This window comes from Lonchura striata, chromosome 22 (genome assembly GCF_046129695.1).
Source record: "Lonchura striata isolate bLonStr1 chromosome 22, bLonStr1.mat, whole genome shotgun sequence".
NCBI lineage: Eukaryota > Metazoa > Chordata > Aves > Passeriformes > Estrildidae > Lonchura > Lonchura striata.
The window spans coordinates 7,189,522-7,217,216 of NC_134624.1; the positions used below are offsets into that span (position 1 = coordinate 7,189,522).

Consider the following 27,695-nt stretch of genomic DNA (forward strand, 5'->3'; position numbering starts at 1 on the left):
TACAGTTGTTAACACCGTCCTCTTGTCCTTTCTGAACAAACTGTTTCAGCAGTTTCCTCTCTCTTCTCACCCAATTTCCAAGTTTCTTGTGGTGGAAGATTCCAGCCAGGATCCTCTTGGCTCATCTTTTTCTTCCCTTCTCATCTGCACGTTGACTTGGTCTCTGCTACTCCTGAAATGCCTCTGTTCCCGCTGTAAAATCTTTATTCATGCTATATCACAAAGGAAAAACGTTCTTTCAAATATCTGACTTGTAACTACCAGGAGGTGAGGTGAGTGCAGAAGGAGCAAATCTGAGTTCTGCACAGTTCTTCAGTCTTGGGGCTAAACCACAGGATGAGCAGGAGGGAGTTTCAGCACTGGAGAGTCTTGGCAGTATGAATCCTGAATCCACAGTTGTGGGAAGAAGTCAGTGTGGGCTGCAAGGAACTGATTTGCTAAGATATCTTGAACAAAGGTCTTAAGGAACAAATCTGCTAAAATTTTTGTGCAACCCACTCCACTCCACCTTCAGAGGAGTGGAAGCACTGAAAGATCCAAACTCAAAGAAGGCAGACTTCCATTGATTCTTAAAAATCCTCCTGTTTTCAACTTTGCTATGGATGTTATTTTGGTCATAGAGGAATTATGCTTTATTACTGAGTGGATGCAAAAGATTAAGTTATGTGCTTAAATAGTCTAGCAGTGTTTACATATAAACACAGGGTGGTCTGCTGCAGAAGCATATGCACACAGAGCTGTATCAAACACTCACCATCTGCACTTCTCACTCACAAAAGGCCAAACCTGGTGCAGTACTTAAGGACACATGCGGAATCATTTGGACAGCTCTCCAGAAGCCAAGACAGAGTGTTTAAGGGTTGGATTTACAAAGACATTTAGAAACCTGAGGCTGTGATTCAACAATTTTCAGGCTTCAGCAGCAATAGTGACATAAGGCACTGACACATCCCCTCCTGCACAGCATTCAGCCCCCTCAGCTGTGCTGTGCTGGAGGAGCTGGAGCTCACAACTGAGCTGGCTTGAAGGAAAAAAAGAAGTATTGGTTTAAATCTAAACCAGTTTCATGATTCAACTCCCTGTGAGGCTGCACACACAGCGTGCCAGTACAATTCCTGCTGGCACTACACATCATGGGCCAGGAATGCTGCACACTGGGGTCGTTCTATTACAACAATAAAATATTGGTTTATGGTAAAATGTTGTTACTTTAGCGGCATTGTTTATAGAGCAAACACAACTCTGAATTCTTCAGTGAGTCCACTGCTACGTGACGTGGTGCAGACCTGCCTGGAATGTCCTCAAAGGTCTGAGCTGACAGTGATGGCACAAATGAACACAGGTTCTCCTCTTAAAAGCTTCTGGAATGCAAACCTGCTGCTGAATTAAATACTCTCTGGACATCTGCACATTTATATTAAATATGAGCAAACAGCTCTGTAACACACTCTGAAAACACACGTTGTCAGTGCATAATTTATTTTTCAATACAGAGCAAAAAGACATCTCTTCACAACACTGAATTCCAGTGCACCACCTTAAAAAGCATAACTTTAATAAGGAAAAGTTTAACTTACAAACAGAGACCTTGCAGTCTAATTCTCAGGGCTATTTTATTATAGTATTGAAATAACTTTCTTTGTACTTATGTGGAATGCTCTTCAAAACGCCTTTAATTCACAGCAGTAATCATGAGAGGAATATGGATATTAGAATGTGTGAAAACTGGTTAACAAAACAAGCATGCATCTACTTTACAGTCATCACCAGGATCCTGCCTGAGCCTGCACTGGTCTGTGCTTTATGAAACAGAAAAGCATTAACTCCTTTATACACACCTTGAGAGGTAAACCAGCCCTCCCCTTAACCATTCAGCATGGGTGGTAAAATAATTTCAGAACCAAAACTCCACAGTACAAATGCACTGTTTATATTTCCACTTCATGGAACATGATGTTGCACAACAACAATAATTATATTGCTATTATTAACAACAAATGCTAGAAGTAATTTTCAGGGGCCTGGGTAAGAATCAGAATTATTACATTAGTGTTTATCTACAAAGATGATTCTTGAATTATTCCTAACTTGTCAAGACATTTGTGCCCCTCACGTCAGCCTAAATTTGCATGTGCACACACATTTCCATACAGCAGAGATGTGTCAGAATTCCTCAGGAGAAACTCAAGCCAGAGTCCTTTAAAAAGGAACACAAATGTTTGCACACACACAGAGCTGTCCCCCACGGTGTTCCAAAGCTGGATGATGTCCCCACCCTCTGGGGTTCACCGGGGGTGGCTGGGTCAGTGCTGGGAGGTGAAGCCCCCTCTCCTGACTCCCAGACCTGCAGGGAGGGACAGGGGGTTCAGCTGATGCTGATCCCACTAAACACTGCTTTGACAAGGGCCCCAGAGGAAGGCACAGAGTTCAGTCCTGCCTCGAGGGAATGGGATGGGCTGGGATGGTTTCCAGGGAAGTGAGTGGGGCTGTTTCCCACCTGGGAAAGGCCCCACTGTGTGCACTGACCACCCGATGGGACCCTGACACCATGCATTGCTCCACACTGTCACTGAACTTGAGTTCAGCCTTCTCAAGCTAGAATTTATTATTTTATAACCTGTTATTTTCAGCTCTGCTATTGGAGATTTACTGCAACAGCAAAGCCTTCTCACTCTCTTTCTTTGTGCTTTATTTCTCCCTCAACAGAGCAGAAATTACAGTACTTACCTCCTTTTTTGAACACCAACAGATGATGCATGATACCTATTATTTATTCTATACTTATGGGAAGCAGCAGGGTTTTACCTTTGGGTGCAGTGAGTGATGAACAGGAAACAACACAGGATGTTGTGCCCAGTTAGACCTTTTCAGACACTGGGCTTGACCACGACAGGCACTGCTGGCAGGAAGAGATCCCAGTGATCACTTCTCTTAGGCACATCAACTCCCTGAACTTAGTGAAGGCATCACAAGCTCCAGAGGCTGGGAGGAAGGGAAGATCAGGGATCTAACCCTCTGGAGAATAGCTAATGTATCAAAACAGGAGAGCAGAGCAGACCATTTTATACACATGACTAAAATGATATAGAATTAGCAAGTGAAGACTCAAATTTTAGGCCTCATCAATAGAGTTCAAACAGCCACTCCAAAAAATCATCCACTTCAAGGTCTAGAGCTTTTGTTAAAATTACAAATTGTGGTAGAAAAGGCAAGTCTTAATATCATTAGTTCTAAGGGTACTTAAGATGCTTGATATCAGCCTTTAAGGATCCTTAAGATCAATTTGTTCTTCTGTAATTAAGAGGGAAGCAAAGGTGAAGAAAAAAAATCAAGAAAGATGAGATATAAACGTTTCGCAGCCCACTACAATTTATTACACAAGCTTTTACCCATTTCAACTTTTGTGATCACTTACTTTAAATTTTCTTGAGGGAATTTCATAATTAGTCCTGGTTTTTAGCTCTTCAGAATTATGATCTGACCAAGTACTTCGATCTGCCTGTGATACTACAGAGATAAAAATCTATCTTACAACTCAGAGGTTTATCAAAAGACTCCTTCAAGGTCATCTTCACACTTCAGTAGAAAAACTGGAGATAACAAGAACAATTAGGCATTTATAAACTCAAGACTCTCCCAGTACAAACATTTAGGAGAGAGAAGCCCTTCAAAACACTATTTTACAAAAAATATGCTTTCATCACTTCTTCCTCCAGCATGACAAGCTGTTCCTTAGGTTGAGATTTTTTATAGGGCTTATGGAAATTAATTGCGTGGCTTCCACTGAAAGTCAACGTGGGGGAGGAGGGCGAATTCCCTTGAGGAAACTCTGAGAAAAACTCTCCTTGAACATGAAAGTTGGTTAAAGGAAAGGGCTCATCATGCCTGTAACTCCTGGGCTTGGTGAGCACAGTGCAGACATGGCAGCAAAGGGACAGCAGAAATTCACTGCACCTTTCTGGCCATTTCCCCACTCCTGTAATCAGACTCCCTCTCATCTGTTATTTCCACTCACACAAGGATCGTGTGCAGCCCCAGCAGAGATCACACAGGTTTTAAGTTCACTGTGGCTTTTGAAATGTTGGAGCCTCTGAGCTGGAGTTTGAAGTCTTTCATGGGGCTGAGAGCTGGGCTAAAGCCAAGTACCAGAGTAAGAAATACAGAAATTCAGAAGTGTAGCCCTGTACCTGCATTGCTTGACATCACCTGCAGATTTTCCCTAAAAAATAAAACCTAAGCTAGCATTAATGCCAAATATATTTAAAGTAGAATAAGCCTTGCAAAATTACCATGTCTGGTGCAATCTGGGAGAAAAGCTCAGCCTACTAAAAAATAATATAATTCTGTTTATGTAGGCAGACTAAGAGAGGAAAGTGCCCAAGTGAAATCCAAGGAATGAAGATCTCCCAAGGTAAGCATAAATATTATCATTAACACTGCCTAGCTTAGTTCCAAATACATTTCCCAATCCTCTTCATGAATATCAAGCTCCAAACTTGTGAAGAGCAAATTCCTTTAAGGCATGTCAAGTTGGTTATTCAAAGTAAAGAAATTCCAGGTTGTCAGATAATTTCTAATAGTAAATAGATACAGATTAAAAAAAAAAAAAAAAAAAAAAAAAAAAGAAAAAGACAGGCTATGCATCCACAGTCCTTTAAAAAAGGAAAAACTAAAGCCTGACCACTGTAATGTGACTGAGTGGTACAAAATAATCCACCTGTCCCTGGGTCTGTACTTGGTCAAGAGCCAAGGTTTGTACTCTGCCAAACATCTCAAAAGTGCTGCTAGAGAAGGGCCAATAAAACATTTCCTGCAAACCCTGCAGACAACACGAGCCTGCTGAACCCTTTCTGATCAGCAGCCCCAGTGTCTGGCCTGTCTGTCAATGCCAGTGGCTCTCAGCAGGGAGTGGTTTATTATTCTAAAAAGATGCTCCAATGAAGAGAGGGTCAGCTCTAAATCACTGCCATGAGATTTAATTAGATTTTTACACTGACTAAAGACATTCCCTGCACACACACACAATTTAAAATATGGTGATAAATGACAGTGTCTTTTAAAGCAAGGTTACTTTTTTAAAATTTCTGTTTTAAACTCCCTGTTTCTATTTTTCCTTTTCTTGAGACAGCTGTTTACATTACACAGTTATAGTGTCCAGGCTTAAAGGTTTCTTGTGAAAGTGTTCAATAATTTTCTGATTAAAAACTCTTCTGGGCAAACCTGAAGTATTACACCAAATACAGAGCTCTATAATTTCCTAGGAAAAGGTTTGAAAACCCATACACAATTAAAAATTTGAAAAACCCAACGAAACAACCCAAATTTTCTTCACGACAGAATAAAACCTACAGAACAGATTGATACTGAATACACATACATTATATAGCAATGTTATTATGCTGTTTTAATTAAAAATATACTGGATAAAGAAGAGAAAGAGGCTCAGCTGTAGCTGATTCACACAGCTGCAAACTACCTGTGTTAGCAGACAGAACGTTCATTAAGGGTAACCTCCCATCAAAGATTTTTCTAAAAGCCACCAGAGGAACGCTGAAGTCAAGCACGAGGGCCAGAGCTATTAGGGCTGTTTCAATCATTAGGAAACCATTATCTCAAATTCATGCTGCTACCAGGATACAGGTTCACCCAGTAACATGACAGCAAATTATATGATTAATTAGCTCCCACATAGCTACTGTGAGTCAACCAGTTGAAACTGATGCCCCTACAGAAACAGATGAAATATTACCCAATGGTAGCTACTGGCTGCACAGATCTTCCTGCAGTTACACTCCCAAAAATCAGTGAATTTGCAGATGTTTTAAGGGAGCTTCCCAGCCATGCTCACTTTGCATTCACTACTCAGTGTACACATGTGCATTTCTGTATTTGATTTTTCTTTCACCATATAATTATTTTAACTTTTTTTGCTTAATTGCCATCAAGTTTCCTGTGGATCCAAAACATAAAGGACTCAAAAGGATTCAAAACATAAACTACACTGGCATTCATCTAATGGCACCTATTCTTAAGAGCACTTCATAGGCATTTTTAAAAAGGAGACAAAATATTTGCCTCCTTTGGCAATTTGGCAAAAGACACAATGAGATAAACACTGCACAACAACTCTGAAAGAGGTGATGGGGCAGCTGAAGAGAATGCTTAACTGAGAACAAAACAAATTAAATTACATCCACCACTGAGAACTTCCCTGCTCTGATTGGTGTCCTGCACCCCATCCCACCAGCTGAGTCAAGAGGTGAGAAGTAAGCCACAGCAAAATAAAAACAAACATGGGAAACAAAACAAATCTCATTTTATTCTTTTTGAGGGTTTACAAAAAACCCCAAAGGACACGTGTGTACAAACATTACCCAGTATTACAGCAGGTAATGCTCCCTGACACCTGGAGAGGCTCTGCTCACTCAGAGCTGAACTTTTCTCAGTACATCCTCTCCTTCACACTCAGGAGACAGGAATGAACTATTTATTTAGGATCTGAAAACACCAGGAGTCAACAGTGGAGAGACCTTATGTGAGAGAAAACAACTTCATCCTTGAAACTCTTCAAAACAAACCAGAGCAGGTTAAGAGATAAGGAAATAGTTGAAACAACCTGCAAATCTAAGGACCATCCAATAACCAGGTTCTCTGTGTACCTTCTTCCCACCAGCATTTTAAGATATCTAGAGAATTTCAGCAGAAGGCATTTGAGAGATTTGCAAAATGCAGACCTTTAAGATCCAGTATTTATTTACTGACACTTTCACAAAGCAGTTAATACAAAAGCAAACTGATCACTTTATTAAGAGGTTTACTGTTTACTTTATTAAGAGGCATTAAGAGGTTTCTAATGGAAGGTGATGCCCAAGACACCAAAAATTAACTGGCTTTAATACATGCCAGCACAGAAAGAGATTATTCAATCATGGCACTGCTGAGAGATGCAAAAGAGCAGGACAGAAAGAAGGATATTATAACACTCAGGCTACAATATCAGAATCTTTATCCCTATTGATGACTTAATAAAAAACTGAGGGAAAACAGCAATTGTGGAACAACAAAAAGAAATTAGTAGCTGCAGATTATATTTCAGTTGTACTAGCAAAAATTATAATTGATTTTCTGTCTGTGGTGTTAAAGTTGCTATCTTTGCTCTGAAAATAAATTTTAATTTTAAAAGCATAATCACATGTTAAAATAGTTCAACCTGGCATTTTCTGTCCACAAGCTCATTTTACAAGAGGGATACAGGAGCCACGATTGCTCTGTCATGTCAAAGAATCCATTTCACTTCCCTAGGCATACCTAAGATTAGAAAGCATTAAATTTGCTTATCATCTGCCATGCTGTAAAATCAGGTTGTTGAAGAAGGAACCTTTTGTCTAAATGAAGAGCAACTTTCAAACTAGAAAAGATCATGGAAGCATCCACATAGAAACTGGTTTTAAGCCAAATTTCAGATTAAAAAAAAAATCATGCAACTGTTACTTTAAATGCCAAGCACTCTTCCTTGTAGCACTCCTTTCAATTAACTCAGTTTCTCACTGTGGGATTTTTAAGCAGGCTACTATAATCTACATTATTACTTAATGTAGTATCTTCAAAAATACCTGTTTTCTCCTTCCATCAGCCACTGCCCTCAAACTGTCCTTCTCAAAGGTTCACAAAAAGAGGGCTCAGCTCTTTTCAAGACCTGTCTACATGGCACACACAAATCTGTCATGAGCAAAGCATCATCTCTGCTGAGCAACTGTCAAAATGCAAAAACCAAAATGAAAGAAGGTTCTGCATGTAAAACAGGGAAGCAGAAAAGGCTGGGTTTGGCTTCAGGGGAGCTCAGCTTTACAGGGTTATTTTGGACACAGATATTACATTCTGACTGAACACACATCAGAACTGTAGGGTATTTTTTTGCAACTCCTAGAGCACATTTGATTTTAATACCAAACACTGAATACAACAATCAGCAAAAGAGCTCAACAGTTTGAGGCCACAGAAGAGTAGGCAGCTTGACACAGACTGACAGGCTCCAGCCAGGCTTGTGTGGAATTATTTCATGTGCTGGCACTTTGCCTTCCATCACTGAAATGAGCACCTAAAGGCAAGAACACAAAGGATACAGGATAATACATCACCACTCATCCATCACAACAACAGCTGGCAGTGGATACTCAGAGCTTCTTAACAGGCCTTGTTATCTGGTCATTCCTTCATTCCTCACAACGTGTCATTCCCAGACTCTGGATTTTTAAAAATATTACCTGGTCTTGAACAAGCAAAAATAAAAGGTAAAAGTCCAGACTCTCTCCGTGGATGAAGGCATCTGCTTTGTGGTTAATGCCTTCTTGCTCCATTCACTCCCAGCATTCCTGCACAGCTGATAAAATTCTCACCATTCCCATGGGGAAACTGAGGCACAGAACAACTCAACAAAACAGCAATTTGCTCTGCAAGAACTTGTTTAGGAGTCTCTGTATCTTTAAGTGCTTTCAAACACATATGAAATGAAATGGCTGAACACTAATCTACAATCACATTTGGTAAGGGATGGAGTCAAAGATTACAAGCAACTGTGGAGCATAATGATAATACACAGAATACAATTTTTATTTCATTTCATTCCAGGTAAGCTCAGCAAACATTAAATATGTGACTCATTACCACCAATTCTGTGCCAAACTTTCTTTCCCAAAACTGAGTTTCAAAGAACAATCTTGAGCAACACTAAAGCATAAATTTAATTTCAATGCAAAACTTGCTGCATGGAGGTGCTTTTGGTTGCTAAAATTAGAGGGCTTACTACAGGATTCCCCTGGCCATGACTCACAGACAATAAAGACACGGTGTGCAGCCACAGAAAAAAGTCAGCCCAAGTCTCCAGTGTTAACAAGGTCTTCCCTGTGTAGTTTTTCTCCCATGCAAAGGTAAGAAAGGTAAATAGACAAATAATGAGGTGTATCTATGTCAGTTAGCAATGTGTATCACACTATTAATACACTTATTTCCACAATAACATATACATACTCCTGAGTAACATCAGTGAAACTGAAAGGATGGTGCTACTCCTGTGTAGGTAAAACCTACACAGCACAGAGCAAATGCCTTCCAAAATTAACCCATCAAGAATGGAAATAACAGTAAAGCAGCATCTATAAAGAGATGAAAACTGAGTCACTTCACCCAGTGAAACTTCTAATGGTTCCATTTTATTTATATTTTCCCACTGTGTGTTGGGAAAATGGGACTAGAAAATAAGTGCACCAAAATGTTTCAAATCATTTTAAGTGAAGATTATATTTAGAGGAGAAAACTATGAAGTCATCAGCTGGAAATTGCTTCCCCAAGCTTTTTTCATTTAACCCATCCACAGGACTCCTTGTAAACACATGAATACCCAGAGAATGCCCTAAAGTGAAATTAAAAAGTAATAACAGTTATTTTTAACGGCAGGTAAAGAAAGCAGAGCAAAGCAGTTCTCCTCTGTAGTTAGAAAGGACAGCCAGGCATCCTCTCTGTCCCTGCACGTGGTCAGGAGCACAGCCAGAGCCTGGCACCACCACGGTGCCAGGGATGGGAACAGTGCCCTGAGCTCCAGGACACCTCCATGGTGCAGTTCATCACTTGGGAAAACTTTCCCCTTCATAGAGTTACTGCTGAAATCATTTTAATTGTCTTTATTTCCAGGTAAGATTTGCATTTTTGAAGTCTTTTACTGTGATACACACCTAGAGAACTTCTCCTCAAGGGTACAGGGGTCCCATATGAAATCACTTTTATCCCCCCTCCCAGTGTAGCTGCTTAGTTTTCCTCTGAAAGACAAAGGTTATTTTGTAGAGATGCAGAAATAAAGTTATTAATTAATATATTCACAGTGGACTTATACCACCTTACACAATATAAATATACAATAAAGCTGATCTGGCTAAGCCACCAAAATATAAAGACCTTTTCATTCCACCTTATTCCAGCTCTGCTCCTCCTGCTCATCTCTGACAAGGGAATATACAACCAATGCAGTTGCTGTAATATATTTTTGAATTTGGCAAGAGGCACTTTTAATTTTATTCTTTTCAGACTGTCTGCTGCAGTAGAGCAGCCTCGAAGCCCCATCCCCCTAACAGCAAAGCTAAAAAAACAGAAATGGGGGGAGTTTAAAGCAATCTTATTATAAAATCACAGCTTTAGCAAAAGCTTTGATATCATTATTAGGTTTACACAAATTTCCTCTCTTATCTCGTTTGTTCTTCATTGTCTTAATTAGTCCAACTACACATAGTTTGTGTTCTTTCTAGCTTTTCTTTGACACAGAAACAAGCAGTTAAACTAGTATTTGCAGTCTTTAATTACACATTAAAATCTTCATCCTTGGACTTTCTTTTTTACTGAAAGTACAGGGATTCCCTACAGTGCAATATTAATGTTCTGCTCTGAATGCTGCAAGGGCATCTTCTAATGGTTGGGACTGTGGAACAACTTTTAATTAATTGCCACCTTTTAATGGCACGGTTCTCACACAAACATTACCTTTAAGGCAAACATACATCAAAGAGTCAGAAATTTGCTCTTTTACAACAGAGCTGAGGTCCCTAGTAATTCTAAACTCGCTAAGGGTCTTCTGCTCTGGATCTGTGCATGTTTTGGAAACAGCAGATCAACACTGCTACATGGCCCAGAGTCTCCAAAAAGATTCATCTTTTTCACTTCCCAAACAGAGTGTTCCAGTTAATCTTCCCCAAAGTAGATGGGAATGATTTCAAATTGCTCTGCTCGGTCACACAGGGCTCCACATCACACAACAATCCTGTATGGGGGATTATTTGTGGAATATGACAGCAGAATATCAACAGGCACCAGCCCCAGGTGCTTTTTGGCTCATGTCTCCTTGTCAGGCATGTGCACAGAGCTCATCACATCAGTCCACAGTGGCTCACAACATACTTGTAGAAAAAGCTCCATACACAGTAAAGGAATTGTGGAATCTTAATTGCATGCACTCTCTTTCCACAGCACTTGGCTGTAAGAGGTGTTGAAAAGCGTAAATAGAATAGATTTTTTTCTCCCTGTTAAAATACACTGTGAAGTTTTATCTCCTACCCAATGTTTCCTACCCAGAGCAGCTGTGGCTGCCCCTGGATCTCTGAAGTGTCCAAGGCCAGGTTGGACAGGGCTTGGAGCAGCCTGGGATAGAAGAAGGTGTCCCTGCCCATGGCAGGGGGTGGAATGGGATCAGCTTTAAATCCCTTCCCACCCAAACCATTCTGTAATTCTTTAATGCATATTTCAGTCATTTATTAGGGATAAAGCAACATCCGAGATCCATTTGTATTGTATGGATAGAAATTATTCTCCAGTTAATGAATATCATAAGGAACATTTAGTTTTAGTCAAGGTATTTCCTTTGGACAATCTATGTTGATCAATGCCTGCTGGTTTTTTGTAATTACTTTGTAAGAAAATATGCAGCTGTGTAGTACTTAATGGAATGAAATTAAATACAGCATATAACTACAGCAAAAAAAAAAAAAAAAAAAAGGCACTGATTTGGCATAACAAAACAAAGAAGATTACTGCAGAAACCCCTGCTGTCAGATATATCAACATATTAGAAGATTAAATCAAGATTAAAATGTTTAAAAGAATTGTGTTTCTAAAGATGCACAGAGCAGCAAAGCTCATGTACTGTATCTTTGGCATCTACATAAGTTACAAAGCATCTGTAAAGTCCCAAAGTTAACATGATTCATAACCCAAGTAGACAGCACTGAAATCAGAGAAATTGGACAATTTAAGAGCACCTATTTTAAAATTTACCTGTTGCACTGAAATAAAATTTCAACTGGATTACCCCCTTCTCTCTTTTTTGGAGCAGAGTTTGGTAAGGTACCTTTGGCTACAAGTAGTGGGATGACCACTGTTCTATCCCTGGATTTGATCTGACTGGAGTTGCCTAAAGAAGCCCTTCATGAATCAAAACTGTATTGTGGAGTTTTTTCTTTCCAGCTACGTTATACTGAGTGCTCAACAGTAAATACCACATAACTGAGACAGATTGCCATTACATTTAACAGCAGACTCTTTCACCCTTATCACATTTAAACAAAACACACCCAAAGCAGCAGGACAAAAACATCCAGTCACAGAGCTCTGGAACATTTGTCCCTGCTGCTGACATGGGCAACTGGGAAGGAAAAATATCTGTCTTTAAAAGCTTAGAATCATCTCTCATCCAAATGAGAAGGACTGGGTAACTCACTTGTGTCACACCTGAAACCCAGAAAGGACCATGCAACACCCACCCAAGGGCTGGGAAAACTCAGCTCAAGACAGGTTAATGATGTGCCATCACCCTGGAAGTGTCCCTGATCATTTGTTCCACTGATGGGATCAGCCAAGGGAGATGCTTCCCCAGCTGTGGGATCCACAAGCCCTGAACATGCTGAAATCACCATGGCAGTCAGGGGTAAATGGCAATACACTGCAACTGCCACTGAAACAGCTTCACAAAGAGCTCTGCAACAGCAGTTCAGCAATTTACTCAAAATAAAAAGAAAACAGCACAATGATGTGATCCAAACTGTGCACAGGACATCAAATACGAAAATTAATGTTCGATTGACATGGTACATGGCTGCAAAGTAATTAAACTTATTCTTGTAAATATTATTGTCTAACAATATAAAGAAATATTTTTTTAATCTTTTTTTCCTTTCATATAAAAGGGGGATTAATTTGTGGAGCAAAAGGGTCACATGTTTCAGCAACATGTTCTTTTACAGTTCCTGTTGCACTGTCTGGCTAAAATCAAGCTGAAGAATTCTGTGAGAAACTTAAACATTACCAGGGATATGAAATGAGCTCCCAGTCTTGAAAGTTATTGGAAACTGATCTCTTCCTTATTAATACAATTCCCCATCATGTGCAAAAAGATATCTCCATGTTCCAGAATGCAAACAGAGTTTTAATCTTTAATTATATTCTCAACCTCAGCTCTTCTGGAGAGAAGTACAGATGTGGGCCTGAGGATTATTGCTTTATTACATTATCATCTCTGTGGTATTTAATGAATATTGATATTTAATGCAGCTTTGCCAGTACAGGCAAAGAAGAATTTCAGAACTGCACAAAGAACTTCTGATGACTTCTCTCAAAACAGGAAATACAGACACACACTTCACTCTTCTACTCTTGAACACTCCAGGAGGAGGCCCAAAGCTTGGAGCCCTGACACTGAATTATTGCAATAACAACACTGGCTCTTAAATAACCCCACCCCTACACCTGCTGTCACACTGAACTGAATCAGATTCATCACAGAATTTGGGTTGGAAAGGACTAACACAACATAATTTAAACAAGTTCTCTTAAAAATTAGAAAACTTACAAACATTTATTGCTTTATTGTTTTGCATTACCTTTAGGAAAACCTGTCTTTTTCTCACATACTGAAAATCCCTGAACTTAGGAAGCAATTAGATGCTGTTTATAAAACAAATTGCTGAAAAAACACTTTCCTCCAAAAAACTCTTGGCAAAGGGCTCAGGATTTTTCCTTAATGCAAAAATGTTAAATTTTTGCATTAATTCCAAATAATTTATTCTGGCACATCTGATGACTGGGAGTATAATTTTATACATATATATATCTGTTTAAACCAGCACCTTTTTAAATACTAAATCCTTAATTAAAAATCAATTTGAGTATCCTGAAGAAAGCTCTTGACCAAAGCCAATGGAATCTGACAGTACTAATTATATGACAGAACTATTAAACAGGTGAGACATTAATGCTGTGACAGAACAACACTTTGAATATGCTGGTACTGAATCAAACTCCAATAAACACAGAGTTTGGGATATCTGCACAATTCTGTTCCAAATCCAGATGAACAAATACCTGCTGAAACTAGCCAGGAAATTAACTTTTTATGGAATCCACTCACTATGCAGTGAGTGGAGTAGCTAATGCAGTTCCAAAGGATGCAAAAAGTATGGACTTCTTTTGAATACATCCTTCTTCTCTAGAAGAATCATCCAGATGAATTCTGAGGTGTAGAGAGCAGATCAGAGACCTCCTCCATCTCACCCAGAACCATGAGTAGAAACAGAGTGCCCATCCAGAATCCCTATATCCTCAGGTCATTGTTATCTCCTAAAAGAAAAGTTATCTCCACAGATTTTTTTTTTTTTTGCTCATTCATCCACAACAGTATCATGAGCAGCACTGTCTTTTCCTTTATTAAAAAAAAAAAAAAAAAAAAAAAAAAAAAAAAAAGTAATTTTGCTGGTGTGCTCCTAGCAATAAAGTACAAATTTACAGAGATTTTTACTCAATCTATTACAGTATTTTCACTGTCAAGTTAGGGCATACATCAGACCACAAGAGATTCGCAAGACAAGTTGAAGAGCCTTAAAACAAAGCAAGTGGACTCTCTTTAACTCAAACCTCTCTGCTCATTGAGCCTGAAGTTGTCAAACAAGAACAAGATTTCCACTTGTTTATTGTTTATAGTGTACTTATTTCTCCAAAACCACAAAGTGACAACAAATGACCCTAAAAGGCACCATAAAGGGCAAGAGTCTCAGTACGTTCTGTGGTGATCAAGTTCTTGTTCTGGCAATTTTCTTCCAGACAGAGAAGACAGATGATCAATCTGGGAGCACTGAGAAAGCCCCACACAACAGAGCTATCAAAATCACAGGGTTTCCAACTGAGACCCCTAAAAATTCCCATTAAAACTGACTGACTCTTGTGTGTGCCACTGAACTGCACTGCATGAATACAGACAGCATCCTGGGCTTCCTCTTTTCTTCCTTCCCCAGCTCACAGTGGCTCACTGCTGTTGTTTTCCAGCTGGCCAGTGCCACACCACATTCCCTGGGATCCCAGCAGGGTGGTCCAGCAGCAGGAATCACCCTATGGACTCCCTGCACTCAGCACTCTCCAAGAGAATTCTGCTGCCTTAGGCTCTCAGAGACAACTTCCTGACTGCAAATCTGCTCCTGACATGTAGTGCCATGCCAAATAATACCAGATTAATTAACTGCACCAATTACTACATTTCAAGAAGGAAAGAAAAGCTACGCCATCATTTCCTATTGTCTTTATTTATCGATTCCCAAGCAGGAGCAGCCACCCTGGTTTTCAGCAGGGCTGAAAGACTCAGACACTTCCCCAGGCACTGAGAGGAGCTGACAGCTCTCAGCACTTCAGCAAACACTGCCTTGAGATTCCTCAACAGAAGGGAGGAACAAGCAGCCAGATGAGAGGCATGTGAGGGAACGCATCCATTAGCACGTACAGGGAGATGTCTTGTTAATAGAAGACAGAAGGAGGGACAAAGCAGGCACAGAAAGCAGCCAGCAGTTAGTCATTTTCTCACACAGATCATTTGGCTGGGAATGAGACACACATCAATCCAGCCTTCCTTTCTGCGCTTTCAGAGCCAGGGAAAACCAAAACTGAAAAGCAAAACCCAACGCCAAAAGGCCTCTCTTCAAAACTGCTCAGCAGCCTTACAAATCCTCAAATAAACAGGGAGAAAATGCAGATTTTCTTCATAGCATTTGCATAGGGCAGAGAACTTCCCTTTTCAAAACCACTTTTGGATTCAAAATTGCTGTTGTTTCAGATATTTACTAGTGAAGAACTAGAGGCTCTCGCCTCCAAACCACAGCACAACGCAGAAGACAGCCTAAGGTTGGGGAGGAAAAAGTGTGAGGACCTACCAATAATCACTTTTGCCATCACCAAAACCCTTTCTCCAGCTCCTTCTATGAGCATAAAATAGGAAGAGATGGCTGAGCCTCCAAGACTGGCTTGGGTTTGCTTTGTTTGATTGATTTATTAAAAAAAAAAAAAAAAAGGCATTTTGGAGGGGGAAGAAGAAAAGCAGAGCAGGGATAGAGACTGAAGACTCAAATGAACAGTGAACTGAACAAAACTTGATTTTTCTGCTGTAGCACTCCTTTTATGAGACGAAATATCATTTAGGAATTTTTAGTTTGTGGAATACAACCCAAGTCTCACCCCAGCAGCACAGATCAAAGACCTGGATGAACAAGAAAACTGCTCAGCTTGCACCACTGCCATGGAGAACGTGAAGTGCAATAGCAAAAGTTACTCATGCAGTTTCTTCAAGAAACAGGACCATAAATAAACAGATAGTAACCTGCCCTCTAATAATACCTGTAACTCAAATACAGACATGTTTACTAGTAAACCAGCCATGTGCAAAATCTGCATAAAAATAAATTGGTTTTAGGAGATCCTCTGCCCAAATCATCACCTCTGATACCTCCTGAGCAAGTGTTTCCTGCGGCCCTTTGCTGGCAGAAAGGATTTACTGCAGTGTTGATATTCACTCCAACCTGCTCTCCTGAAATGACATTTTGGCATACAGCTGCTTTCAACTACTTCTGTTTAAGAAAAGCTCAAGATAATATAGCTGCTCTGAACAACATTTAATAAACACTTGACTCATTGTTACTCACCCCAATGACTTGTCACTGAACTTAATTTTAATAGCATACATCAAAGCAAAAATAGACCAAGAAATAGTTATCCCTTTCTTGATGAATTAATAAAGCTAAAAGAAAATCCTTGAATTGCCATGGGACTATTAGGATGCAGGATGTCCTTTCAAGGAGATCTGTCGTTTTGCAACTGGATATTTTCTTCTTTTGAATTTTATAAAGAATGAAGGAAAAAAAAAAAAACCAACCACCCCATGATTCATCACTATTTGCATGAAACTACAACAAAATCAAGATATTAAAATCCATTTGTCACAGCTTTTTTTCTTTCTTTCTAAATACCTTTCATAAGCCTATTTCAATAAGTCTTTTCATAATCTGCTTCTCTCCTGTGCTGGAAACAAGATACTGAGCCCAACAGGTATTTGATTTGCCTTAATATCACTATTATTCTCTTAAGACACACTGAGATAGCAAAGAAGAACAAATATGGAAAGGTCAAAGAGAAGCCAGAGAGGAGGCAACCAGTGACAGATAAAGGGCCAGCTCAGCAGAAACACATTTCCCTGTGAATAATGCTGGAAGTGGTAATAAGATACTGAAACATAATTCAACTACTGCCTAAAGTTTAGCTACCACACCGAAATTTCACTCTATCTGCAGATCCTAGGTAAGTGCATCACTGAAGGAAAATCATCTACAGATAACAAGACTTTTAAATAATACTTTTAAATCTATATATTATGTACCTCACATTAAGATTTATACAGCTGCAACTGTTAGGAACACATTTTTCTATGCAAAAGTACAAGTTAGCTCTTTATACATACTTCTAGTAACTAGAGATGCTATGATTAAGAAACAAAACAAAAAACCACCAAAATACTTTAAGACTTCTGAAAAAACTGTCAACTGATATACCAAAATTCCAGTTTATAGACATGCTGGAGAAGGAAGCCCATTTGAAGCTCCAGATACCCCAAAAAAGAAGGAAGACTACAGCCAGTTTGTCACAAGATACCCCTGTTCCATCCCACATATCAGAGAAAGAACATCTGGTTTTCAAACTGCTGGGGCCCCCTTCAAACCATTCTCTTTTGTCTGACATATTGGTAAAACACAGCATTTTATGGATTCTTGAATTACCAGCACTTCAAAGTTAATATAAAAGGGGACAGCTCTATAGACTCTGATTTTTTTTCACATTTCCTTTAAGAAAAAAAACCTCTAAACATTGACCTATGAAATCTGGTGACAACAGGACTTTTATTATTGCAGCTATGAGGTTTTTGGTAGCACAGGGTTTATACATCAGTGACTCTTGTTTTGTGAAAAAATGCAGGCAGTTTCCACAAACTACAAGGATGCTCAGTACAATGAACAATTGCTTAGCACTTCATTTTCTACATAATAATCATTTTCTTACATGTAACTAAATATATTTCAGGTTTATTAATTTATAAGCTTAGTTGTGCACATCTCTGTGTTTCTGGCATCTCTACATACACGCTGCTTAAAGTGTTGATACTCTCTGTCCTCAAACAGTTTCTATGTGTCCTCATAATTGCTTGTCACCTGTAAAAGAGGTTTAGATCCGATGAAAAATTAACATATGGTGAACAGATGGACTTGGAACAGACGTTTGCCGAGAAAGTACTCACACCAAAGACTTTTTGGCTTCAGTCTTTTAGGACCTTCAGAAAAGTCCTGCTTGAAGCTCCAAGTCATAACAATCAGGTGAGCATCATTCCTCAATGCCAAGCTCGTGTTGCAAAAAAGTTTTTTAATGACCTGCTACAAAGAGAGCGTGTACGGAACAAAAATGCAAGCACAAGGTCGCTTATTGCAATGATTGAAAATTAAACGCAAAACCAAGGAAGTTAATAAGAAATATTCTACCCCCCCAACATGGAAACTCTTCCAAATATTCCATTACTTACTGAGGAGGCAGGACAAGAGTTGTTGGCTGGGCTTTTGGTCTGCGCTTTGCAGAGACTCCCATCTGGTTGGCCGAACGTTTCAGAGACTGCTGATTCAAAAGGCCAGATGCCAGCCCAGCATGGTACTGCAACTGGATAAGAAAAAAACATATATATATATTAAAATACACACCACTGCAGTACTCTGTCTGTGTCAGACCTCTGCTACTTGTGGCACCTGAGTCGAATTACAGCCAGTCAGGAATACCAGTGGTATTTCAGAGATATTGCTTGGTGGAAGACAATAGGGACAAAGCACATGAAAAAAGTCTGCTGTGAAATGGCTAGGAGGAAGAAGTTATGCATTAGGGCAAGTAAGATGATGACTCAAGGACTTCCTCTCAAGTCTAACTCTCTTGAAACTTGGGCTTGCTTTTAAACATTGAAACTGTTTCTCCTCTCTAGGGACTAAACATTCTCACTTTAGGAAGAAGATAAGAGGAAGACAGATGCAACCCTTTCACAATATAAACCAGCTTTTTAGAAATAACACTCATCTTTTTCTTCTTAAACACAAAACCACAAAACATTTGCAAAGGAGTTTCTATCACTGTAAAGAAAAACCTTGTTTTTAAAATACCTGCTCACACATCTCCATAGCACTGCAGAACAATTCACATTCAGTAGCTTTCTCCTCAAAACTTCTCTTTTCCTTGCCAATAAAAGACAAATTTTTGAAGGACACAACATGAATCGGCAGGATTTTGAGTGCACTCCCACAGCTCTCAGCTTTAAGAACAGCTAGAGGGCTCTGCCTGTCCTGCAACCACCTCCAAGTGCAACAAGTTCTCCTCTGAACACTTTCAATTACATTCTGAGTTCCCCATTTTTTGAACTGGAAGGGGGAGGAAGATTCGTTGTCAGACAAATGTGATTTCCTGCATCATTCCAGTACCTGGATCTATGTGTTCATTACATTGTCTGAAGATTTGTTCTGAAAAAGATGAATTGTTTCACACGTTAACTCCTCTAACCCTATAGTGTGCACATAAAAAATGGGTTATGGTCAGGAAAGTAGGATTTAAAAACGTTCAGAAAATGAAGTGGTCTTAGACTAAGCTGTTCTACAGGGGCTGAGTGAAAAGGAGGGAAGCAAAGTTTGGAATGGTGTATTCAAAATCAGGAACAGGAGGGGAGCAATCCCCTGAGCCACTTTGAGATGTCCCTGCTCAGCACCTCCAGAAGGATTTCTAACAGGCTCCTGGCTCCCCTGGTGCTTTGCCACGTGAACTCAACTGTGCTCCACCAGAGAAGGGGGGGATTTTAGTGCCCCAACCAATGGATTTTGCTCAGATTTGTTTTTCTCTGACAGTTTTCTGAAATGAAAAAAAATCAATGAGAGCAATGGAGGGTCCATGTTTGAAAGGCAATGTTTCAGTGTCAGGGGCTTAGTTTTCAATCTTCACTACCTGAATGTGCAGGGAGTGCAATATGCAGGGAATTAAAGGCAAAGAGAGCTCTGGCAGAAGAGCCCATTGACTCCAGGAATATGTTTTTCCTTTTCCTTCCTGCATCTTTTCGTGCTGGTGACACCATCCACCAATGTGCCCTATGCAGGTGTTTCAGGTAAACAACATTATCTGGACACTTGCTCAGAAATGGAGGTAATCACTGGTACTAATCAGAGATGGATTATAAAGGCAACCTCTTAAAAACATTTCACAACCTCCCAGCTAGTGACATTTAGTAGTCAGGCATTAAAAAAAAAAACAACCAAAAAACTATGAAAGGAATAAAAAAGAAATAGATTCTAAATCAAAATTTTATCCTTCAAGGCTGACTCCAAAGTGATTAAGTTATTTTTATTAATTATAAGTATTTCCTCTTAATCTTCCTTTGCTCTTAGGAATGCAGGTCCAACTGTCAAAACCTGTAAGGGCCATTAAATATTTACCAAACCATCTCTATAATGGGAGAAAAGGTCAAAGTTAATAAAACTGACAGGCAGCTTCTGTCCAGTTTGATTTATACATTATTAAAGCATCACACACTGTACTGCACAGAGTGCTCTCCTTTTTGGGGACAGGGGGTGTTCACTGAAGGGATCAGGAAATTGTTTCTTAATCATTTTTCTGAGGAGCAGAAGCAAAACTGAAAATAGTGCCAAGGCAAGACCACAGGTATCAGAACTATGGCCAGGAGATTCATGGTCTGATGGAAAATACGGTGCCATTCAGTTCCCTTCTCCTTTACAAAATAAACACCTTTTTCTGCCAGCATCAACCATGAGAGAAATGTCAGCTAAAAACACACCAACATCCCCCCCCCCCAGTTTTTTGCTTACTAACAAGAGAATGCCATTTCCAAACACATTCTCTCCACTTTAGGGAAAAGTGCTGAAATGCACTGTCAGAGGATGTTGTGGGTGCTAAAAGGCTCATGCAGGGAGGCTGAGATGAGCTCATGGGACACAAATACTTTTTGGGCTTAATGAACATACAGACACTACATGGAGCTCAATGAGTCCTGAATCCAGGGAATGCTGGTGCCTGCAAGAACATTGGGGAGAAGGTTGTGGGCACATGCTACAGATGGAGATGGACAGGGGGTGACAGAGCAGAGCTGTTGGGTTCCAGCACCTCTGGGTGGGGGCTGAGACCCCACAGCCAAAAATCACAGAATCGCTGATGGTCAAACCTGCCCTGCCCAGGGCATTGACAACAACATTCCCAACAACCTGTGCCCAGTCACACCAGCACAATGAACACCCACTGGAATGAGCACTGCTGCATTCCCAACAATGTTCCAAACAACCTCCCTGTGCTCCTGCCCAGTCACACCAGCACAATGGTGAATTTTCACTGGAATGAGCACTGCTGCATTCCCAACAATGTTCCCAACAACCTCCCTGTGCTCCTGCCCAGTCACACCAGCACAATGGTGAATTTTCACTGGAATGAGCACTGCTGCATTCCCAACAATGTTCCCAACAACTTCCCTGTGCTCCTGCCCAGTCACACCAGCACAATGGTGAATTTTCACTGGAATGAGCACTGCTGCAGCACCACGCAGTCGTGCATATCACTCCCCTATCACCTGCAAAGGAATTCCCCATCACTACTGCAAGCATCCATGTTTTCCAGCTTTGGGGAATTCCACCTGTCTTGTGTGAGGCTAAGCTTTCCCTAATGAAATATTTTTCTGTATGATATCAATAAGATCGATCCATTTTCCCCAATACATGCAGATGAAACAGAAAATCTATTTCAGAAAACCAAGAAATCAAAACCAGCAACAACAAAAATCAATTTACAGCATTTAGCAGCCAGGAGATACCCCAGTGCCAACTTGTACAGGTTTATGATGAATCTCATGATAGCTGATATTTTTCTTAAAACTACAGTTCCAAGTAGATGTATGAATTCTCAATTTTACAATCAAAAGTGAGTCTTCTTAGGAATGTAGGAAAGGTACTGAAAGTAACACTTCAATACATACAAAAGCTTTACACGAAGCTAAATAAAAACAGAACTTGGATTACTTTAAATTGGTTTTTTTAAGATTAATTATTTTTCTACATTAATGGCCACATGGCTAGATTTTCTAGAACAAAATGCTATCACTAATATTTCACATTTTCAGCGTTCCTGAGTATATGAAAACTATATTCCTATATTAACATCTCTTAATCTTCCTCACTAAGGGAAAAGCATCAACAGTGAAAACACTTGGGAGTCACTTTTCTCACAGCTGTAATTGTAAGGAGGACAATTTCTTCATCTACATAAGATGTCTTTGGCTTTCACAGGAACTATTTAAACAAAACCAAGGTGTATTAAAGAATTACAGATCTGATTTAGCACTGAAAGCATTAATATTTTTAAAGAAGTTAACCCCATGACATCTTTTCCTTACTCTACCCCAGTGACTATTCTTACCAGAAATAAGGTAACACATCTTCTAAAACAATGAAAATAACCAAAAAGAACCTCCCCATCCCCCAAAAAAATCCTGTCTTGTGCAGATATCTTTAAGATCTGGAGCAGACAGAAAACCTTTGCTACAGCCAGAAGCCTGCAGAAAAGGCCCCTTTGCTCAGCTGAAAAGCACTGACCATATTGTGACAGGTGTCAGTCTTAGCCTGTAGGGTTGCTTTGCAGTGAATGTTTTAAAACCACAAACATGGGCACAGTGCTCATTTAAAACTTTGAAAACTAAAGCTTCATCATTAGAATCAAGCTGGGTCTAGAGGTCTTTAGTTTACATAATTCATGGGCTGGAGATTTGGCATGTGCTGACTGCTGCCCAAACAAGTGAGTACACTGCACTTACTGACAAGGCCATCCGAAATTGCAAAAATTGGTTGAAAGAAGGTAAAAATCAGGGAAAAATTAGGAAAGAGCAATCACTTGGAGCATTAGCAACTGATCACATCAGCTACAGCTGCACATGACATTTACGTTTTGCCATTAATTAAAGCTTTCTAAGCACCAACACTTTAAAAAGTGAAATCAGAAAAAATATTTTCTTTGTAGTCACATTACCCTATTACTCCTTCCATTCTCATGTAAATACTTAGTGATCATATATATAAACAGAAAACTGTTTTCTCAGATGCAGGTAACGTAAAGTTTATTTCTATTCCTTCAAGGAATGCCTTTTAGAGAGCAGATACTCACCCACTGTGGCATTTTCTGAGTTAGCTATAATCCTGGTGATGCACATTTGCCTCCTTTAGGATGCACAGTGCTCCACCCCTCATCATTAAACAACTTCTCCCTTGCAGATGAAAAGGGATTTGTTTATTATGATAAAACTCTACTTGCTCTTTTGAAAAGAGCAACGAGCAAGCAAGCAGGACACTCCCACAGTTTCATCTCTACAGACTAAAGTAGGCAAGAGAGAAATTATACTACCTTAATTGATATTTTTAAGCTTTTTTTAGATAATGAGGCCTGTTTGGAAATTCTCTTTTTCTCCGAACGACGTTTGATCATTTTAGGACAGCTGAATTCTTGACTTGACCAAAACAGCATCAATAAGCCAAAAGGAGAGTCTCCAATTTCTTTACTCATTGGTTTTCCTCTTGTCAAGTTGGGTTGCAGGCTTTTCAATTAATTGAAAAACTAGACAAAGTGTCTTTGCTCTATTTTACTATTTAATTAGGACACTTTATTCTATTTTTTTTAAAGCACTTATGCCCCCCAAACACTTTCCAGTTTACAAGAATATTTAATCAAGAAACACCTATCCATGAGAGGAACAAAGGCTGCTCCCATGCCATTCTTTTTTAAATCCCTGTGGAAAAGTTATTACTCCTTTTGCCAACCACCCTGATCTGACTAAACTGTGACAATAATGAGCTCACACTTCTCTTAGGGTCCTCTCTCATGCCCAGGCTGTGAGATGCCAGGTCAATGAAGTGGAATATGGAGCAGGCTGGGAACATCAGCCCTGCACAGGGCTTCTCTCCTCCCTCCCTCCCTGACCTAGGGAGCTCAAAAACAAGCTGAAATGGTTTTATTTATATATATATATATATATATATAATGACACAATAGTAGGAAATGCATTGATACACATCCCTGTTTCTTTTAAAGCCTTGTCTCTGCTACAGGTTTTATTCCATTGTCTCTGGATTCCTATTTTTGCTGAGAGTGCTGTTTAATTAGTGCCAGATTCAGGTCCTAAAGTCTGCTCTTCCCATACTTTTCTTTTGAAAACACAGAAGTTCTGCTGATGAATGTTCCCTCACTCCAATACTGCTTGCAAGTCTTTGGCTTTTAACCATGCAGAGATAGCAAATCTCATGGCTCTTTCTTGAAGGAATTGGTCAAAACTTCAGCATCTGCATCCTTGCTGCCAATAAAATGACCTGCACTGTTCAAAGTCTTTTCAAAAGCCACTACTCCTCCACCACATTTTTAAAAAAATGTTCAGTAATCAATTTAATAGTTACAGAAGTGAGATATTCTTGCTTTTTGGATAATTTCAACATAAAGGGACACTACACAGCCACCAGGCTGAATTTTAAAGGGATCTATGGTTTGAAATGGATAAAGAGGCAGAATAATCATATTCTGGGGTTACAAGCTACTTTATGTACTCTTTAGAAGAATAACTGTATTTTATGCTTAAAATGTTTATACCTCCAGGTATTCTGAAGGGTTTGAACACACATATTTACTGAAATAACTAAATGAACTGGCATTTATTTCATTGTATATGCAGCTACAACATCAACACATAACAGAATTCCAAAAAGCAAAGTAGAATTATTACATTGTGTTCTGCATCTAAATGACAAAATAAAACCAGCTGCAGTAACAAACAGCAGCATTTTTAAGTAACCCTGAGCTGAAGGCAGGTGCGTGTTACAGAGGTTGTCCAGAATAGGTAAATGGTCTTTGTGTCACTCTGTGGGGTGTATTCACAATTTTGTGCTCCTTTAATGGACTTCATTAAAGTCTAAAGATCCAAGAAGGGCACATGATCAATATCTGACAGAAAATCCTAATTCCTTTTTGACAGAAGCATTATCTTCGTATAGGACAAATAATCTGCAGCAGGGGAAAGTCATCATTAAACTCCAAGATAAGGACACAATTAATACCTTCCCCCAGAGCTCCGTGCTCCCTTGAACAGCCACCAGAACTCTGGAGACACTGCTCTCTTGCTAAAATTAGTGTTTTCTAAAGCCCTAGACTAAATCTTTGGTGTCAGGTGGCAGGTGTCAGTATGAAGAATGACCTGCTGCCTCTGTCACAGGGGGTGCTCAGGTGCTTAGACAAAAAATGGGGAAGATAAAGCTCAAATGGCAGAATAAAGGGCTGCAATCAGGTACAGAAACACTCCCCAAACTGTCCAGCACCCTGCCATGATTTGCAGCTCTGAGGGTGGCCTTTACTGCTGCAAACAAAGCCCTTTACAGATAAATCAAGAAATTAATACTCCTCAATAAAATGTCTACGTGGTGCAGCTTATGTAAATCCAACCAGTACAGTGCACAATCAGACAAAGAGGAGACAGGCAGTCAAAGCAGAGATGAGGGAAATCCATTAGTGGGTAAGCAGTGGAACAGTAATGACAACACCCAGTACTTGTGCTGTTGATTAATTCTTTCCCTAACTCATTAAATTTAATTATTTTAACTTCTCTTAAATGCCTTTCTTTAGCTTTGGTGACTTGCACAATAATTAAAATGCACAATATCTTTAGACTTTAGGCAGATACCCATACTGAGTGTCTGACCACAGCCCAGCTGAAGGTTTTCCTGTCAGCACAGGGAAACCTGGCTTTCCTGAAGGGGAAATGGGAAGATCACAACTCCACAGTCCATCCCAAGGCTCTGCCAAGCTACACCAGACATCACCACTCTCTTCTGCTCCAGGTGACCACCCCACTTCACCAGCAGAAGGGGCTGAAGGAATATTGCTTAAACTGAGCTGAAGTTGCCAAATTACGAGCTAATTCTTCCTTAAACAGTTACTTTTGCTAATATCTTTCTTTATATCCAGCAGGCATCCTGAAGCAAGGCTGCAGGGGATGCTGATTTCCAGCCCACCAGGGAGAAGCAATTAAAACTTGAAGCTGGAGACTTCTGGAACAGAATGCATGAGGGCTATTCCCCTGTAAGAACATTCCTACCATAGCTGCAGAATATTCGTGACCAGATTAATTTATCCACCTTTTCTAGACACTGTGAAGTAACCCACAGAAAATATTCATCCACAAATAAGAGCAAATCTTAAATGACAGGTCACTGTTACCACTAGTTTGAGTAAAAGGTTTTAACTCTCATCCTTCCCATATAACACCAGAGACTTTTACAGAGACAAATCCTGGAATCAGCACAGGTGTCTGGAACTTCTGAAAAATCAGATTAAAATGTATTTCAACTTAGACGTCCAAAAAATAAGTAAACATTTATAAAAGTCTTAGGCAAATGATTTCTTTAGACATCAAAGAGTTAAGTCACGAATGTTTTTGGGAATGCAAAAAGAATCTATCAGGTTTGATTGATAAAAGTGTAGCTTTTAACTAAGACTGAAAAAATGGAAGACTGGCAACATTCTTTCCCAGAATAATATGCTTCCTCTGCTTTTTTTCAGCATAGTGCACATAAATCAAAGAAATGTTAAAGAGGCCCATACATCACAAGCTGGCATTTCTAAACTATTTACAAAATCCGTAATAATCAAGAGGGTGGAAAACATAAAAGTGCGACCAGCAAAGTTCCTGAAAGAAAAAAGGTAGTTCTACCATCCCAGCAGGGTGAAGGTTGGAAACTCTTGATTGTAGACTTTAAAACCATTGAACCAAGACAATCCTGATAATGCAGAGTGGCAAAAAGCAAACAGGATGGTGTTACCAGCCCAATTTGGTGACAGCTAGAGCAGAGCACTGAGTGCCATGTCCAGGGATGGTGACTTCACCTTCCTGGCCAGCCCCTTCCAATGCCCGAGCAGCCTTTCTGTGGAGAAATCCTTCCTCATGTCCAACCTGAACCTCCCTGGCAAATGCTCTAGGGAGGTTTGAAGTGCAAAAGCAGGGCTGACCTCACTGCAGACAGCCCCAGAAACAGCAGGAGCTCCAGGGCTGAGCTGTGTATCCATCACACCTTCACATCCCCACACCCATGCACACAGCAGATTTCGACAGACAAGGTTTTCCTCAACAACTTTTACAGATGAGAATCTCATCTCCTCTTCTGAAAGGAAAGAAGTGGATTATGGAAAGTTTATGTGTCCATCTGTTGGAGATGTCACACTCTGATTAGAGAGTGCAAAAAGCACAAAGATGTTTTACAACCAAATCCCAAACTTACTGTAGTCTGAACAAGTGAAGAGCCATATGTTTTGCAAAAAAACACCTCTTTTGCTACACATTTTTTGCCACAGCACAAAGAGTAACAGTTCGAAAGCTGCTGTAATCTTTATTTCTGAAAATAGATCACATATTCTTACTCTCATCTGCTACACTCGGGTGAGTTACTGATAGGAAACCAGAAAAACAAGGAAATACTACTCTGGGAAATGCAAATAAAAGACATTCTGCACTGCAAGGAGAAACCTGCAGCTACAGAAAAGGGGCAGCTCAGAGAGCCCGGGATTGGGATGATGCACAACAGAAGGTTTGGTGCAATGACACATGAAATTCTTTTAGTTTTCTCTGTTGGAGACTTGCAGTGGGAGCATTTGAGATGAAGCTGGGGGACCTCAGAAATAACTTAAAGAGTAAAACAAATGGAATACACTTCATCCTATTTTCATGGGAGCTTATAATGATATTATAATTAACT

General features: G+C 39.8%; 1 protein-coding gene across 1 annotated transcript in view; it reads right to left on the minus strand.

Annotated features, from left to right (window-relative positions):
- Positions 1 to 27,695, minus strand: part of MED27 (mediator complex subunit 27) — an 84,285-nt gene that overhangs the window by 32,554 nt on the left and 24,036 nt on the right. The window contains exon 3 of the mRNA XM_021543531.2: positions 18,416 to 18,546. Coding sequence (XP_021399206.1) covers positions 18,416 to 18,546 — 131 coding nt within the window. The remainder of the gene's footprint in view (positions 1 to 18,415; positions 18,547 to 27,695) is intronic.